Source organism: Podarcis vaucheri, assembly GCF_965113315.1.
Source record: "Podarcis vaucheri genome assembly, chromosome: 4".
In the NCBI taxonomy this organism is placed as follows: Eukaryota; Metazoa; Chordata; class Lepidosauria; order Squamata; family Lacertidae; genus Podarcis; species Podarcis vaucheri.
In genome coordinates, this window is record NC_138762.1 from 16,119,587 (window position 1) to 16,138,330 (window position 18,744).

Consider the following 18,744-nt stretch of genomic DNA (forward strand, 5'->3'; position numbering starts at 1 on the left):
GAAGCTATTCATGCCCCACAGTCATCCTGAAAAAGCATCACTTTATATAACTCCGCATCAGTTTGTGAAATATTCCCACATGTCCCTATTTTCTCCCTTTCTTTGCTTTTTGGGGGGAGGGAATGTGACAATTTTCGGGCAAGTTCCTTTCTTCAACGTTCAGCTTGCTGGAGTCTCCAGAACTTAAAACTTAGCAGAGCAAATGGAAGCATCATTCAATGGTATCAAAAGCCACCTGGAGACCAAGAAGAATCAACAGGGCCACACTCTCCTCATACAGGGCAGCCAGCTCATCATACACGGTAGTTTCCATGCCAAAACCAGGTCTAAACCCTGACTGAAATGGATCTAGAAAATCAGTCTCATCCAGGAGAGTCAGGATTTGGTTATCAACCACGTGCTCAAGAACCTTACCCAGGATGTGGACATTAGTGACCCTTCAATAAAGGTAAAGGTAAAGGTAAAGGTAAAGGGACCCCTGACCATTAGGTCCAGTCGTGACCGACTCTGGGGTTGCGGCGCTCATCTCGCTTTATTGGCCGAGGGAGCCAGCGTACAGCTTCCGGGTCATGTGGCCAGCATGACTAAGCCGCTTCTGGCAAACCAGAGCAGTGCACAGAAACGCCGTTTACCTTTCCGCCAGAGTGGTATCTATTTATCTACTTGCACTTTGACGTGCTTTCAAACTGCTAGGTTGGCAGAAGCAGGGACTGAGCAACGGGAGTTCACCCCATCGCGGGGATTTGAACCGCTGCCCTTCTGATCAGCAAGTCCTAGGCTCTGCAGTTTAACCCACAGCGCCACCTGCGTCCCTAGTGACCCTCAATAGTAGACTACATTTTCTGGATCCAGGGAAGCCTTCTCAAGGTGTAGCCCTTTAAGTAAGCCAGGACTCCTCCCTCTCATGAGAAGGCTCCCTGGCCCAACCAGCTGCCCCATCTTTACCAATTTTTATCAGCTATGAAAAGCAAGCGCCAAGAGCACATGTGGGCACCTGCACCAATCCGAGCATTTTGTCCACATTCTTGAGCTACGCCAGCTAAAACTTATCCAGGAAAACAGGACTAGAAGGCATTCTGGAAACCTTGCAGAAATATGGATTTCAATGGGTGGCTGGCTATGTTTTGGTTTGAATGTTGTTTTAGAAAGTGCCAATTATGTACAGTAGCATGTATTTTCCCAATCCATGCTCAGGAAGGATTTTACAAGGGCAGAGCATTAATTGAAGGGGTGGTGCAGAATAATTTCATTTGAACCCACAGGATCTTCAGTGTATCATTAATAATATGCCTCATTTTTTTTGAGTTGAAAGGCTTCATAATATAATTTAAGATCAGGCACTCCCATTTGTCTCTAGAATGATACAAAGTTTGGAGGGTTGTTCTACTTTGCTTACTATCCATGCTTCTCCACATATATATGTATTTCTGCAATTGCCTTCCAGTGACTCCCTATATCTTCTCCTATTACATTTAGGGTGTATTTATTGCTCAGTGGCACTAATAACATATAGGGCATCCCTTCATTTATCTTCCAAGACCTCACCATTCCCCCATGTGTCTTGCTTTGCAACTTGCCCTATTACTCAGCATTTTTTATTTATTTTTGCAGTGCTCCAGAAACTAGCCTTGTCAAATGCTCCTTTCTCAGAACCTCAAATGCTTTCTGTTCTCTTTATGCAGTTTAGCATTCTGGAGCCAGTTGCCAGGCAACCCCCAAGTGCATTCTCTTTCCCCTGCTCTTTTTGGGCTTGGATCTCATTGGCTAGGATTGCCTTTTAGGAGCTACAGCTGGTACGACAACCATTAATGGTCAGGGATAGCCTGACCACAGTGTTCAAATGCATGGATTAGTAACCTCAAAGTTTGATTATTGCTCTGATGTGGGGTAGGGTTGTGGGAGGGATTTGGCCCAGCCAACATTTAAGGGCAAGCCTACTTAATTCTTACTTTCCGAGACAAGATGCTGACCGAAACTCAGCCACCTTGTGAATATTTCACTTCTCTGAATTTTGCGATGCAGTTCTCCGGTGAAGTAATGTGTACAAAAATCAGAGATGGATTTAGGGGAGAGCAACTGGATCGCCCTCATAGGGCACCGAGTTGAGAGGGATCCACAACAATGATGTAAAATGGAATGTGAGAGAGGTGTGTGTGTGTGGGGGTGCATATGCAGAAATTTGGTGTTGCACAGAGCGCTGCTGAAATTTCGAACCCCCAAGTCCGCCACTGCAAAAATATATGCTAGGATAAAGTGCTCATAAAAAGGTGTCTATTGGAGAAATGAACATTCCAAAATGCATTGCATTAGGTAATACTGCTTGACAAAATTGTGTATTGCATGGTGTAGTTGTCAGACTGCCAGCCTAGGAGCTGGGAGACCGGGTTTCAAATCCCCATTTGGTCATAAAGCTCAGTAGGTGACCTTGGGCCAGTCACAATCTCTCAACCCCACTGGGTTGTTGTCAGGATAAAAATGTGGGAAAGAACCCCTTACGGGGTCCTCACTATGGGATCACATTCACCCAGTGCTATACCAGCTGCACTGGCTCCCGGTGGAGTACAGGATCAGGTTTAAGGTGCTGGTTTTAACCTTTAAAGCCCTATATGGCCTAGGACCCTCGTACCTACAGGACCGCCTCTCCTGGTATGTCCCACGGAGGACCTTACAGTCTTCAAACAAAAACACCTTGGAGGTCCCAGGCCACAGAGAGGTTAGGCTGGCCTCAACCAGAGCCAGGGCTTTTTTTGGCTGTGGCCCTGATCTGGTGGAATGCTCTGTCACAAAAGACTAGGGCCCTGCGGGACTTGACATCTTTCCGCAGGGCCTGCAAGACAGAGCTGTTCCACCAGGCCTTTGGCCAAGGCACAGTCTGACCCGCTCCTTCTGTAATCCTCATAGAACTCTAGCCCAATGGTTGCCGTTAATTTGACTCTGAATTGATTTTATAATGAATTGATTTTAGAATGCTGCATTATTTTACTGTTGTTAGCCGCTCTGAGCCCGGCTTTGGCTGGGGAGGGCGGGATATAAATAAATTGTTGTTGTTGTTGGCCCTGCTGATCCTTCCCTTTTGCGCATGTCCATTTTAGGTACAAAACAAAAAAGTCACGTACACCTTGGACATTGGGAATAGCTATTAGTTGACACAGGGAAGACCACAGAGGATGAGGAGAGAAATGGCCAAGGGAGAAATATGTTGCATGTGCTTAAACTTTATTACAGTAAGACAAGCTTTTCCAATCTGGCACCACCCAGATTTTTTGGACTACAAATCCCATCACCCCTGAGCGTTGGCCATCCTGGTTAGTGCTGATGGGAATCGAAAGACTGCAGTAGGCCATAGGTAGTGGATCGTTGTGCCAAAGGCTTGATGCAAAAGGTGGGGGTTGCGGGGTTGGAAGAAAGAATAGAGGTGGCATCATGCAGGTGATCTTGGAAGAGTGGGAGACCTTCATCCTACTGAGCAAAGGCTGCAGTGCTGGAATATAAATCTCCCCATGTCGTTTGCCCACTCTTTTGTTTGGGGGAGATGCAAAATCTCTGCAGCAGAAACAGCTTGTGTTTTGCCGAAGGCCATCTTGATCTTCCAAGAGGCATTAAAACAGACACACACAACAACAACAACAACAACAAACACAGAGGCCATTAATGTGCTTTATGGAAGGTTGCAAAGAGTGCCTTTGCTGCAGTGCTTTTTCAAACTAGCAAAGGGTGTCAGTGGCAAAACATGCTTTTGCAGTTGCTCTGCGATGGAAAGCTGGCTTGCACAGACAGACGTAGGAGGCACGTTAATTTAAATCAAGACATTCATATATAAACCATGAAGAGTACTGCAGTGTTCCACACAGCCACCTTCCAATTGCTGCTATGGTAAGGCAATACTTTATATATTCGACACAATATGAAGGGAGGCATAGGAAGGTGAGTTTTCTGAGTCAGGCCATTGGTCCAGCAAACTCAGGGTTGTCTACACTGGCAGTGGCTGGCCATCCAAGGGTTCCAGGCATGGGGCATTCCTAGCCCTGCCTGAAGATGCCGGAGATTCAACTTATCACCTTCTGCATAGAATCATAAAGTTGTAGAGTTGAAAAAGACCTTGAGGGTCATCTCATCCAACCCCCTGCAATGCAGGGATCTTAGCTAAGCAACAACAAACCTATGTTTATGTGAAACATACTCAATAAACACACAAGACGTAACTGGCTACACTTTTGAAAAAAGAAGGTATACTATTCATTGTATACTCTAAACAGCCTCGGCCCAGTATACCTGAAGGAGCGTCTCCACCCCCATCGTTCTGCCCGGACGCTGAGGTCCAGTGCCGAGGGCCTTCTGGCGGTTCCCTCATTGCAAGAAGCAAAGCTACAGGGAACCAGGCAGAGGGCCTTCTCGGTAGTGGCGCCCACCCTGTGGAATGCCCTCCCATTAGATGTCAAAAAGATAAACAACTACCTGACCTTCAGAAGACATCTTAAGACAGCCCTGTTCAGGAAAGTTTTTAATGTGTGACATCTTAGTGTATTTTTGGTCTTTGTGGAAGCCGCCCAGAGTGGCTGGGGAAACCCAGCCAGATGGGCGGGGTAGAAATAATAAATTATGATGATGATGATGATGGTGTCAAATTGTAGATTTCAACGGAACTGTAACAACCCTTCAGGTGAATTATTGGACTCTATGAACAGACAGGTGGAATAGACACATACATGTATGGACCTTATGCATGAACTGACTAGAGAATGAACTGATTCACTGGGTCTTCTGTGGGTTTTTTGGTTGAACTTTATGAGACTTCCATTGGAATCTACAATTTGATACAATGAATAGTAAACCTTATTTATTCAAAAGTACAGCTGGTTACGTCTTGTGTGTTTATTGATTAAGGAATCTTAGCTAAAGCATCCATGACAGATGGCCATCCACTGTCCAGGGAAAGTCCACCACCTCCCAAGGGAGCTTGTTCCACTATCGAACAGCTCTTAATGTCAGAAAGCTCTTCCCGATGTTTACTCGGAATCTCCTTGTAACTTGAAGCCATTGGTTCGATTCTAATAATAATAATAATAATAATAATAATAATAATAATAATAATAATTTATTTATACCCTGCCCATCTGGCTGGGCCTCCCCAGCCACTCTGGGCGGCTTCCATAAAAACCAAAAATACAGTAAAATATCACACGTTAAAAACTTCCCTGAACAGGGCAGCCTTAAGATGTCTTCTGAATGTCAGGTAGTTGTTTATCACTTTGACACCTGACTGGAGGGCATTCCACAGGGCGGGCGCCACTACCGAGAAGGCCCTCTGCCTGGTTCCCTGTAGCTTTGCTTCTCGCAATGAGGGAACCGCCAGAAGGTCCTCGGCGCTGGACCTCAGCATCTGGGCAGAATGATGGGGGTGGAGACGCTCCTACCCTCTAGAACAGGAGAAAACAATCTTGTTCCATCTTGTGCATGTGATCTGTCACTGAGTCATGGCCCTGGAAGGGAGGTGGCACTGTTTAAGCCTTGATGGGGAAGCTGTGAGATTCAAACACCCCCCTGTTGACATAGCTATTTAAAGGGACAGGAGGCACCTACAAATCAAGGGACTGAAACAGCTAATACAGTCATCAGACTCAAATGCTCCCTGGTGACTTTTTGTTTAATAATCCTCACAGGGTTGTTGCAAATTAAAAACCGAGAAGGTACAAAGAATATGCTGTAGTGATAAGAATGTTGGGCTATGACTTGGGAGACCAGAGTTCAAATTTCCCACTGGGTAACCTTGAACTAGTCAACATTTATTAGCCTAACCTACCGCATAGGGTTGTTGTGAGGATAATATGTGGGGAGGAGTAGGCATGCTACCTTGAGAAAGTTAAGATACACATGCAATAAAGCAATAAATACAAATGTCACAAAACAAGTGTTTACACATCTTTCCTAATCGTTGTAGTCAACTAGCTTTTACTCAGAGTAGACCCATTTAATAGCCATGACTAATTTAGGCCCCTTGATTTCAACAGTTGTACTCTGAGCAACCCTTGATGTGGAAGCAATTCAAGCAGTCTGTCCCCACCCCTGATAGAAGGGGACATTTGTTACCCAAGGAAAACTTGAAACCTTCAGGGAGGGAGAGAGAGAGGGAGGAAGGAAACGGCATATTACCTTTTTGTTCTGGTAATTTCTCCTCCTAATTAAGAATAATCAGCATAATAGCTGTGAGAATAGATTGCACTGAAAATCCATTCTAATTGAAATTAAGTGGAATGCTGAGCAGTAAATTATGTTGCAATATGCAAAACTTTTAACAAAGTATTCACCCCCAGAATTAAGTGTGCATGCACTGTGTAATTAATTATACTAGTCGTTTAACAGAAATCTAACTTGAACCAGAAACAACATTGGTAGGTTTTTTAAAAAAACACACGAAAAAAATCTATTTTATTACGTACAGTTCTCTTCAATTTTCTTTTAAGAGCCGGATGATTTTGATCTACTGGGATTTGTGCTGTGTAATTTTGCAGATGGCCTGGTGATAGTTTTCTAGGCAGACAATTCAAGCTCAAGTGAATAAGAGTTAAATTGAAACGGGCCTGCTTCCACACTTCACAGAAGCCAACCACTACCAGGGATTCAGCTGAGCTACAAACCTGTGCTTTTCAAAACTAGGTTGATCTCTCAGCCCACAGAATGGGGGGGGGGCTACCTCACTTGCAAAATATTATTGTGGATTTGACCAAAGGGGAGCAAAACAGAAGGCTTCTTCAAGCAGGTCAAAGGCCCATCTAGTCCATCACCTCACAGTAGCCAATCAGAAACCTACAAAAAGTCCACAAGGAGGATCTGGGAAGATGTGGCAATCTGTCCCTCCTTCATTGCCCCACTCATTCACTTGCAGGGAATTCCTAGTCACCTAATACTAGCAGGTACATCCTTCGCTACCTGTATCCAGTGTTTTCTTTTTCTCCACAGGTACATTCTGCTTTTTAATTTGATTCTTCTGAAGGGTTATGAGCTCCTTGAGAAGCTGCCTCTTGTGCCATTCTTGCAGAGCTATTGTGCTGCTTAAATTGTGATACTGTCTTGAATGGTACACCAGATGCCACTTGCGAGTGGTGTTTTGTTTTTTACCTAAATAATTGTAATGGGTCTGCATGCTCCCCCCACCCACTGGGTCGGATTCAGGGCCTAATCCAGGACTTCAGATTGGGTCCAGTTTGACCTGGGCCAACCTCCGCCTCCCGAATCAATCCAAGGGCCAGACCTCATGTTCAATCAAGGTTTTAAAAGGTTAATCAATCAAATGAAATTAAAAGGTTAATTTAAAAGGGAAAAACAACAAGACACTGCACCTCCTTTCCACTTCTCCCAAACACACTGCAGAAAGCAGGACTGAACCATCCACTCTCTGTGAGTGGAGATTTTAATCCTGCTGGCTACTGTTTTGCCAGCACAACCCCTGCTGGGAATAGTCTTGTACAGTGGTACCTCGGGTTAAGAACTTAATTCGTTCTGGAGGTCCGTTCTTAACCTGAAACTGTTCTTAACCTGAGGTACCACTTTAGCTAATGGGGCCTCGCGCTGCCGCTGCATGATTCCTGTTCTCATCCTGAAGCAAAGTGCTTAACCTGAGGTACTATTTCTGGATTAGTGGAGTCTGTAACCTGAAGCGTCTGTAACCTGAAGCGTCTGTAACCTGAGGTACCACTGTATCCATTAACAGTTGTACGGTTGGAAATCTGTACAGGAGAAGATTCATGGGGTTAGACACACTGCTGGTCACTGTTTCAGTGGTCCTAGCAAAGTTAGGAATGTAAGAGCAAGTGCCCAGCAAGATCAGACCAAAGGCCAATCTAGTCTAGCATCCTGATCTCACAGCGGTCAATAAGATGTTTGTGGGTGGACGTGCAAGATAACAAAAGCATTCTGGGAAATGATATACAATGGGTTGAAAGAAAATGTTTAAAATAATGTTTGTGAAAAAGCCAGAAGCTTTCTTACTAAGAATTTTAGGTGCAGAAATACCAAAGGAGCAGAAACTATTATTTATGTATGTGACAACAGCAGTGCAGATACTACTGACTCAGAGATGGAAAGAAGATAAAGTCCCAACCAGAATGGCTGATGAAGATGATGGACTATGCCAAAATGGCGAAAATGACCGGGAAAATCAGAAACTAGGAAGAGAGAAACTTTAATAAGGAATGGGAAAAATTTACAAATTACCTAAGAGAACACTGTAAACAGCTAAACATTTGGGCAGGATTTGAGTAACACTTGTAATGTACTAAAAACTAAGGTAAAAATGGATTCTTTTAAGAAAAATAGAGAAAATATATGATGCGGTTGAAAAAGATTGAAAATGGAAGCCACGGAAGGGAGAAGGGAAGTCTAAGGGTTCAGGGAATCCTAAATGTTGATGATTATGTCTAATGTTTGAATTTAAATATGTAGTGTAAAACTGAATAAAAAAAATTTATATATTAAAAAGATGTTTGTGGGAGGCACACAAGAAAGGCCTTTATTATCTCTTTTGAGTTGTTGTAAGAGACATCAAGTTGTATTGATTAACTTGGACACAGTCCTGGACACAGGGCCAACGTCTCCAAAGTGCTGTTTGATCCTTTAAAATCAGCACATCCCATTAAATGCACCCATGTCCATTTCTCCATCCTAATGATGGCACAGAGTCCCTTCCTTTACTTCCTCCCATGGCGCTAAGCGTTGCTGTTTTTATCTGTTTCTTTGGGACTCCATAGGCCTCACCCAACTTCTCCTCTGACATGGAGCTGAAAGCATTGAGAATCAAGGTGGATAACTCTGAACACTTCTCCTTCTCTGTAACGCTTCGGCCAGGCAGAAAATCAATGCACTTAGCAGAGGCAGCAGCAAGTGTTTGAATTAAGGACGGCTAAAACTTCCAACAAGAAAGAGGCTGTATGTTTCCATGTTAGCTTCACCCCCGGATGAAGGGCAAGAGAATACATGCTGCTGCTGCTGCTGCTGCTGGAGAAGCTCCCTGTTGCTACACTCGCAAGCCTACAATGACACCAGGAGATCTACCCAGCTTGCAAGTGGACTAGCAGGCATAACAAATGGTCTGGATTTGACTGAGTGAGTCACAGGCTGTATACAACTGGGGAAGGGCCATAACTCAGTGACAGAGCCCATGTTTTGCCTGTCTTAGGTTCCATCCTCAGCATCTCCAGGCAGGGCCAGGAATGCCCCTTGTCTGAATACTTGGAGACCCACTGTCAATATATACAACCCCAGGTTAGCTGGGTCAATGGTTTGACTCAGGATAAGATGGTTTTCCCAGTAGTGATGTATGGAAGTGAGAGCTGGACCATAAAGAAGGCTGATCGCCGAAGAATTGATGCTTTTGAATTATGGTGTTGGAGGAGACTCTTGAGAGTCCCATGGACTGCAAGAAGAGCAAACCTCTCCATTCTTAAGGAAATCAGCCCTGAGTGCTCACTGGTAGGACAGATCGTGAAGCTGAGGCTCCAAAACTTTGGCCACCTCATGAGAAGAGAAGACTCCCTCGAAAAGACCCTGATGTTGGGAAAGATTGAGGACACAAGTAGAAGGAGATGACAGAGGACGAAATGGTTGGACAGTGCTACCAGCATGAGTTTGACCAAACTGCGGGAAGCAGTGGAAGACAGGAGTGCCTGGCGTGCTCTGGTCCATGGGGTCATGAAGAGTTGGACACAACTAAACGACTAAACAACAACAAGAAGAAGATGGTTTCCTGCATTCTATTATCATAAAAATAAATATTCCATCTCAAGTGAGGTGTTTTGTGGAGTGTGTGTGCACGCCAGCTTCGATTGTCTTCACTCTTTAACAGAAGAATGCAAGAAGATTGTCTTCTGCAGATGACACAGAAACCAAGCAAGCTGGCAGGGGAAGATGGGGCAGTCAGTCCCTCTGCGACTGCCCCACTCACTCACCTGCAGGGAATTCCTAGTCACCTAATGCTAGCAGGTGAGTTGTTAAACATGACCCTGGCTCATACGGGCTGGACATTTACTGCTCTGTTATATTTATCACCGTTAGCAAAGTCACTTAAATAATGCAAATGAAGTCCTCCGAGAAAAGTCCTGTTGACCCTTTACCAAGCAAACTGAAAACAGTGTGCAATTTGAGCAGAAGGGAACAGAGAGGTTTTGTCTTTCTTAGTTCAGGCCTTGTACATAGGAGGGGAAAAATCAACTAAAATATACAGAGGGAAACCCCCTCTGAACTACATAGCCAATCAGAGCATGTGCTGCCTCAGTGAACATCATGTGACGCCGGTTGCTAAGCAACACTTCCACCCATACCCCTCTTGGCTAGCTGACTTTTTGAAAGTATCAGAGCTAACCCTTAAGTTAGAAATGAAATAATCTCTGCTGCTGGAAGAGCGGAAAAGTATCTGACTGATACTACTCTTTATTTACAATTTATAAGTTTATTTTACAAATTAGTAAAATGCTGCACAGCCTGAGGCCATCAAAGTGGTGTGTAACAAGATAAAATAAAATAAAAACAACTGCCGCAAAACAAAACCAAATTCCAGAATATAGAAAAATAATAGAATAGAAACTATGCTCAACCTTTTTGTTACCACATGAAACTGTTGTTTGAGTCTTCCCCCAGCTCATTGGCACAAAAGACACTTAACATCACCATACCTTCATCCTGACATTGATTCCTCCAGTTCCCATAATCCCAGAAGCAATTAACAGCTTGGACTTCATTGGTTTCAAATAAACAGACATGTAAGAATAAAGATGCTTACTGCTGCAGGTCTTATTGAATTTCGTATTCTCCTGAGGGGATCCCTTCAGCCGGCACTGGAAACGGTGTTGCCAAAATTCCTGAAACCACGGGTTTCGGTGGTTGGTTTCTGGCTGAAGCTGCAGGTAATAATCATCAAACCATTTCACATCCGGAGACTGAAGCTTGATTGTTATTCCGCCAACAGCCTCGCGCTGGTATCCTTCTGTCACATCGTATCTGTCTGCCCAGCCATCGCTGCAAAGATAAATAAAAGGAGCAGACTCTCTGTGAGGACGGGGCTGCTGTGAATCATTGAAGAGAATTATTGGCATGCGTCCTTGGGAATAGCAAGGGGACCCTGGCCAAACAAGAGCTGTGGCTGGACAAGGAAGCTGCTGCAGCGGGTGCTTCATCCTTGTCGCACAGATACAGTAAGGTCTTGGGTTTCCTTTATTTAACCAGCTCACACACTTGGCTGAGAGTACCATATCATGAACCTAATCCTGGGCAGCAGCCCTGCAATCAGACCCAAAGGACAAGTGGCCAGATAAACCAGAAGGACCAGTGGCACAAGCCCCAGAAATGATGAACCCATAAGAATGTGAATAAAAAAACACAAGAGGAGTCCTGCTGGATCAAATCAGAGGCCCATCTGATCCAGCGTTCTGTTCTCACAGGGGCCAACTAGATAACTATGGGAATCCCATGAGCAGGATGACGACTCTTCCAGTCATCACCCCCCCCCCAGTGACTTTCATTCAGAGCACAGCCATCAGGGTTGGTGGCCACTGATAGCCTTAACCTCCATGAAATGTTCTGATCCCCTTTTACTCCACTACACATTGTGGTTCAGAATTGTGGTAGCAAATTCCATAACTCAGATCAAGGTTCTCAACACCAAGCCCGAGTCCCAACCACTGAGATGTATTGTGTTGCAAGGCTCTTTGAATCACCTTTGTGAGTAAAGTAACAAGAAGAAGAAGAAGAAGAAGAAGAAGAAGAAGAAGAAGAAGAAGAAGAAGAAGAATCTTGAGTCAGATACCCCCAAACTGGGACCCCCAAGCATAGCAGCCCCTGAACAAATTCCTTTAAGAGTCAAGCAGCCTCTAGACCAGAGACTTCATCCTTCCCAGCAGCTACTTCCCAGGGCAGTCAGTACACTCAAGGGGAATGGACAGAAAGGAAATATGCTTGGCTCTGGACCAGAAGACCCCTTGGTGCTCTCTTCAGGAAGCGGGTGCAGTAATGGTTATAGTGTTATAACCTGGGAGGACCTGGGAGGGCAGGGTTCGAATTCCCAATCAGCCATGAAGCTCACTGGGTGACCTTGGGCCAGTTGCTATCTCTTAGCCTAACCTACCTCTCAGGGTTGTTGTGAGAATGAAATGGGGAGGAGGAGAACCATGTACCCCACCTTGAGTTCCTTGGAAGGTAAAGGTGGTATATATATGTAATAAATAAATAAGTTTCCACTGCTGATATTTAACTGTGTTATTTATTGTTGGATCCAACCAATGACCCAATTAGTTCAGCAATGGTCAACCAGGCGCCTATGGGAAGCTCGCAAAAGACACAACTCTTGCCACTTGTGATTCCCAGCATTCAGAGGCATGTTGCCTCTGGCAGTGGAGAAAGAACATGGCCAAATGGAATAGTAGCCATTTTTAGCCTTATCCTCCATGAATCTGCCTACTCCTCTATTTAAACCATTCAAGTTGGTGACCACCATGCTCTCCTGTGGGAGAGTGAATTCCATAGTTCAACTATGTATGGTGTCTTTAATCTGTCCATTGGACACCCATAAGTTCTAGAATGAGAGAGGTTTCTCCTTATCCACATTGCATAATATTGCACACTTCTATCATGTCACTTCTTACTAAAAAAAAACAACCCACCCCCAAATGTTGCAACTTTTTCTCATGGGAGTTGCTCTATCTCCTTGATCACTTTGCTCTCCCTTGTGCTCTGCCACTTAATAATAATAATAATAATAATAATAATAATAATAATAATAATAATAATAATAATATCTTTATTGTCATTGCCCCCTCTCGGGGACAACGAACATGAGAAACGCTTCTGGATCAGACCAAAAGACAATCTGGTTCAGAATCCTGTTCTCAACACAGGTCACCCCTGGAAAGTCTGAAAACAGGACTCATGGGTCCCAGCCACTGGCATTCAAAGGCATTCTGCCTCTGACAGAGAAGGAAGAATGTAGCCACCCTGCATATTATTTTATTGTATATCTTGCTAGTATTCTCTTTGCAGTGTAAATTTGGATAAATGATATAGAGGGTGGCAAATGCCATAAAGAAGCAAGCAGCGGTGACCTAAACATTTAACCCTTGTAGGAGCTCCACTCTTCCTCATCCTATTGATTCAAGGCCTGGTCCTTAATGTCCTCATTTATGGACGCAGCCCTTTTCACAAATGCACTGAGGTTGAATTGGGGTGAGTTGCACATGAAGCTGCTGCAGCCTTTTTTCCGACCACCAGGCAGTGAGCGCAAGTGATGGCGAATGAAGTAAGAGAAATGACTTCATCGGCTGCTGAAAAACAAATAGCAGAAGACGACAGCCTGATGCAGTAATACGAACGCATACTGACTTAGCTGAAGATTCATAGGGTCTCCGTGTTTCTCTGAAAAGTCTACAGGAATTTGACTTTCTAAAATAATAATAATAGAGGTTTGAAAAAAGATGGGGTGGGGAGAATAACTGAGGTGCTGTAATGTTTCAGCATAGGGATGGGGAACTTTTTTCCATATGGCAGTGGTGGGCGGGGTCGGAGGAAAAAGTGGGAGGAGCAATTAATGTAAACGTTACCTGTGAACAGTGGGCTAGCTTCTAGATACACTCACAAACCCCTTTCTATTCTCATTCCATGCAAGCCAAAGGTATTTTCAGGGTTCAAGGATGCACTGCAGTCAGGGGAAAGCACTCAAGGGGAATGTGAGGCAGGGCAGGGGGGTGAGAATCCTCTCCAGGCCTGGAGAGAATCTTGAGGGCTACATTCAGACTCTGGGCGAGAGAAACCTCACTGCTTCTTTGGGATCATCCCCATCTTCTTCTCATTTAAAATACCTATTCCCTGGTCCCTATGCAAAGGGAGTTACAAAAACCTTGGCCACAGAACATGGTGATGATGTCCCAGGCTTGTGAAAAATGTGATATTGTTATTCTTACAACCCAACCCAACCCAACCCAACCCAACCTCTCTCTCTGGATGTATAAAGGATGTATAAAGGTTCAAGGTAGGACTACCTTATACAGTATGCATGTGAGAAACTGGTGATGAGGATGACAATGAGATTGAAGGTGATGATGGATTTGGTGAGTGACGACCATGATGATGAGGGTGGTGATTATAGCCTTGCTCCTGTTGTGTTGTTCGGTCCCTCTGGTCACCGCTGCTGTACAAAAGATAGTATTTTAACACAATTGAGAAACATGGAACCACGTCGCTTTAAGGCTCGTTAAGTCTGGATTCAAACCATTTGTTGTATCCATTTAACAAACATTTATATCCCACTTTGTTGTAAAGAAACCATTAAATGGTTGACAGAAATAGGAAATAAAACATTAAAAGTCTCCATAAAGAACAGGTGTTTTAAAAATGTTCGAAACAATATCAAACTAGATAGGCGATGCGAAAGAGGCACCCATGTAACTCATACATGTTGGTAAAGGTAGAGGTAAAGGGACCCCTGACCTTAGGTCCAGTCGTGACCGACTCTGGGGTTGCAGCGCTCATTTCGCTCTGTGGGCCGAGGGAGCCGACGTACAGCTTCTGGGTCATGTGGCCAGCATGACTAAGCCGCTTCTGGCGAACCAGAGCAGCGCACGGAAACGCCGTTTACCTGCCCGCCGGAGCAGTACCTATTTATCTGCTTGCACTTTGACGTGCCTTCGAACTGCTAGGTTGGCAGGAGCAGGGACCGAACAACGGGAGCTCACCCCGTCGTGGGGATTCGAACCCCCGACCTTCTGATTGGCAAGTCCTAGGCTCTGTGGTTTAACCCACGGCGCCACCCACATCCCTCATACATGTTAGGCTTGCCTAAACAAACATGTTCTAAGCAGTTGCTGAAAAGAATACAATGAAGTCTTGTCATCTGGGCAGTCCAGGACCTCCAGACACACCGCCCCGGCTTGCACCCCAGAGAGGTAACATCATTGCTGTTAATGCAGTTATGAGTTACAAGTCTCTGCAGTCACAGGAGCCACAGTGGTTCAGCAGCAGTTTGACTTCACCCCCAGAGGCGCACTCCATTGCCTCTCGAGACTGATGGGTGCCAACATACAAAAGCACGACTGATGCCAATATGCAGGGAGTTCCAAAGTTTCAGCAGACTACACAGTCTGCGGACAATGGGTTTGAATTTCGTGATAGGGCAGAGGTGGACAACCTAGATCTAGACAGACCGGGAGAGTTGCTGTCTCTTTGAGAAGGAGGGTATTCTGGGCTAGATGGAGAAATAGACTGGATACTGAAAGGAGGAGTGACTCTTTTATAGCTGCACCTACTTTTGACGCTGGCACTGATGTGTGGTTGGAGAACCTTGTCCAGTCTTGCATTCCTTTCTAGGCAAGCTTCCAGGAACCACATGCCAGTGGTGGGCAGGGTCAGAGGCAAAAGTGGGTGGAGCAATGCATATAAATATTACACCTGTACAGTAGTTTCTACACACGAACCCCTCTGTATCCTCCATTCAGGCAAGCAAGAAGCATTACCAGAATTTAAGGGCACCAGCCAGGCAACGTAAAGTAGCAGAGAAATGTCTGGAAATTTTGCAAGTTCAAAGTTGCTCCAGAAAACCAGCATTACTGCTCTCAGGAGGAAAGCACTCTGTGTGTGCCCAGAGACTTTCTTGCTTTTCTCCAAGTCAGCCTGTCAGTTCTATGATTAAATGCACATTCGCAAATTCAAGATCCCTCTAGTTCAAAGAGAGCGTTATAGTCACCCTACCGCATTGGCCTGTGGCTGTTTTGACAATAAGGTTTGTGGCTCGCAGGAAACAAATTCGTAGGTCTCCTTTGTCTCCCGATCGCTGCCCTAGAAATTCTAACACTTGTACCCGAAGCTTGATTGCCGGTATACAACAGCATCTACAGAGCTGTATCAAGTAACCATGGCAACTAAGTGTATAGGCCATTTTCTAACAAAATATGAATTACAAGGCTTCTTTATTGTTGCTGTAAAAAAAGGGGGCAAGTCTGAACGCTTTAGTGCTATGGGGTTTTTTTTTATTATGGAGAGAGAGAAAAAACTCCGCATGGCTTTGTATTCTTTATGTTATCTTCCATTTTGCCACCCACTCGGAAAGAACACGGCAATTAGCATTACATAACGGTTTTAAATTGGGAATGGTGCCATTCGCTGAAGTGTGTTTAATTGCAGCTATACTTGGTCCTACATCCGTATAGGCTAGATGGAGGGCCTAAGTGCCCGTTACATAAAAATGAGTATAACCCACTGCAGGCGGCCATTTTGTTTCAAGAAGGGGCACTTTGTGATTTGGAATGGAGAAGCAGCAGAGGGAGGGAAGGGGTGTGCGTTTTCCCTTCTTGTTACTGTTCACATTTCACTTGCTAACCTGCTTCACCTATTCCTGGAATCATAGAATCTTAGAGCTGGAAGGGTCCCAAGGGTCATCTAGGCCAACCGCCTGCAATGCAGGAATCTCAGCTAAAGCATCCATGACAGATGGCCACCCAACCTCTGCTTAAAAACCTCCAAGGAAGGAGAGTCCACCACATCTTGTGGGAGTCTGTTCCACTGCCGGACAGCTCTTACTGTCAGAAAATTCCCCCCTGAATGCTTAATTGGAATCTTCTTTTTGGTAACTTGAAGCCATGGGTTCAAGTCCTTCTCTCCAGAGCAGGAGAAAACAAGAATGTTCCCTCTTCCATGTGACAGCCCTTGAGAGATTTGAAGACAGCTATCGTATCTCCTCTCAGTCTCCTCTTTTCCTGCACTGTTCCAAGCCAGTGTGGTGTAGTGGTTAAGAGCGGTAGTCTCGTAATCTGGTGAACCGGGTTCCCATCCCCGCTCCTCCACATGCAGCTGCTGGGTGACCTTGGTCTAGTCACACTTCTCTGAAGTCCCTCAGCCCCACTCACCTCACAGAGTGTTTGTTGTGGGGGAGGAAGGGAAAGGAGAATGTTAGCCGCTTTGAGACTCCTTAAAGGGAGTGAAAGGCGGGATATCAAATCCAAACTCCTCCTCCTCTTCTTCTTCTTCTATTTGTGAGGGAAGAATCACAGGTCTAGGAACCCTAAATCTGAAAAAGCTGTGTGTTGTGGGTGGGTGGTTTGGAGTGGAAAAAGAGCTGCCAGGAAAAGAGTAAAGAATCCCATCTAATTAATCCCTTAATCTGCTCTAAACAAACGCCTTTTCTTTTCTCGTTCTTTCTCTGTTATTTAGATTACTTTCTTTTACCTGACTGTATTATGAAAAAAGCTTTAATAAAATTTTATTATTTATGTTATTTAAACTAACCTTTTTGGACTAGTGGGCACAGCTGGAATTTTGAAAAAGTGTCACATGCAAAAGACATAAACTTGGTGCTGAGAGGACGAGGCTTACCCAAAATGGCCGCCACAGGATGTATGGCCCAACCCAAAATGGCTGCCACGGAGGTATGGCTGCCACACCTAAATGAGCGGGAAAAGCCATGAGACTACAAAATGATGTGGGCATGCCTCACACCTGTCAATGGAAAAAATGTCACTACTCTTGCCACAGCCATGTTCACTCAGAACATGGAAGGGCTCCTCAGAATGGAAGGGCGGGTGGGTGTCTAATCCTGGCATCTGAAGAAATTGGGGCATGTTTAAGGGGACTTGTCCCATATAGGAGCAGCCAAAAAAGTGCCAAATGTAACTGGGCAGGAAGAGCAAAAAAGCCACTTGTGCATTGTGGATTTTTGAGGAGATATTTACTAATACTTTCCACAGGCACTGTAGGAAGCAATGAGAGGCACACTGGCATCCATGGGTGCCATGTTGGCAATGCTTGTGACCCTAACCCAGGAGGAAGTGAGAAGTGAAAATGAGAGTTATGTAGGATATACACTGCACCTGCAACAAAATGTCGCAGTATGGAGTTCTGCTGTTCAGGATTCCAGCCACTCCATTTCACCCTTTCCCTTCCTCCCCACCCCGCTTATGGGTTTTATGCTTTCTGTTTATTTCCTTTGGCTTTGTTGCAAACTGCCCTATGGCTTGTGCGAATGGCAGTACAGTGGACCCTCCAGATACGAACTTAATTTGTTCTGGGTGTCCTTATATACCCCAAAAAGTCTGCAACATGTGGTGCTGCTTCTGTGCATGCACGCGGCATGATAGAGCACTTTTGTGCACGTGCGTGGTGCGTGGAGTGCTTCTGCGCATGCACAAAGTGCGCACAACGAAACCCGGAAGTATACACTTGCGTTCACAACCTGAAAGTTACGTTACCCAAGGGTCCACTGTATAGGAATTGCTCAAATAAATGAATAAAACTGAGGCTGTCTGGGAAATTAAAATGTCAGCTAAACCCAGGCATTTGGCACTGCTAAGAGCACTGGGCATATTCCCTTTCAGGGCCCAAGCAGCTGCTCATGGAAGGCACTTCGGCTCTGTCTTTAAAATAATAAACCAGCTGCGCCTATCAGCTTGCACAACCTTCCCTAAGAACAGTTTTCTTCTTTGCCTCAAGGCGTGGCGACGGGCAGACAAACATGGAGGGTCGTGGAAGTGTTGTGCAACAAATGTCACTTTCTAAAAGGCTTCAGTTTGATTCCAGAAAGCCCAGCAATTACCTCTTGCCCAGGGAAGTGGCAAGTTCTCCTATTCCAGTTATTCCACTCGCCGGGCCCTCCCCATTCCACCGCGTACGCCAATCTATCGCTGATGTCACAGAGGTTAATGAGTTCATTCATTAGCTGGCAGTCCAGTCTCGTTCACTTTACCTAAAGCTGTTTGCAGCTCACATCATTATGACAGA

At 45.0% G+C, this 18,744-nt stretch overlaps 1 protein-coding gene across 5 annotated transcripts in view; it reads right to left on the bottom strand.

Annotated features, from left to right (window-relative positions):
• GRM5 (glutamate metabotropic receptor 5) overlaps positions 1-18,744 on the bottom strand; it is a 291,461-nt gene that overhangs the window by 57,441 nt on the left and 215,276 nt on the right. For all 5 annotated transcript variants that reach the window (XR_014218745.1, XM_082219004.1, XM_082219005.1 and 2 more), the window contains exon 4: positions 10,772-11,007. Coding sequence is in view for 4 of the 5 variants with exons in the window: in XM_082219004.1 (XP_082075130.1) it covers positions 10,772-11,007 (236 nt within the window). In the remaining variant the exon portion in view is untranslated. The remainder of the gene's footprint in view (positions 1-10,771; positions 11,008-18,744) is intronic.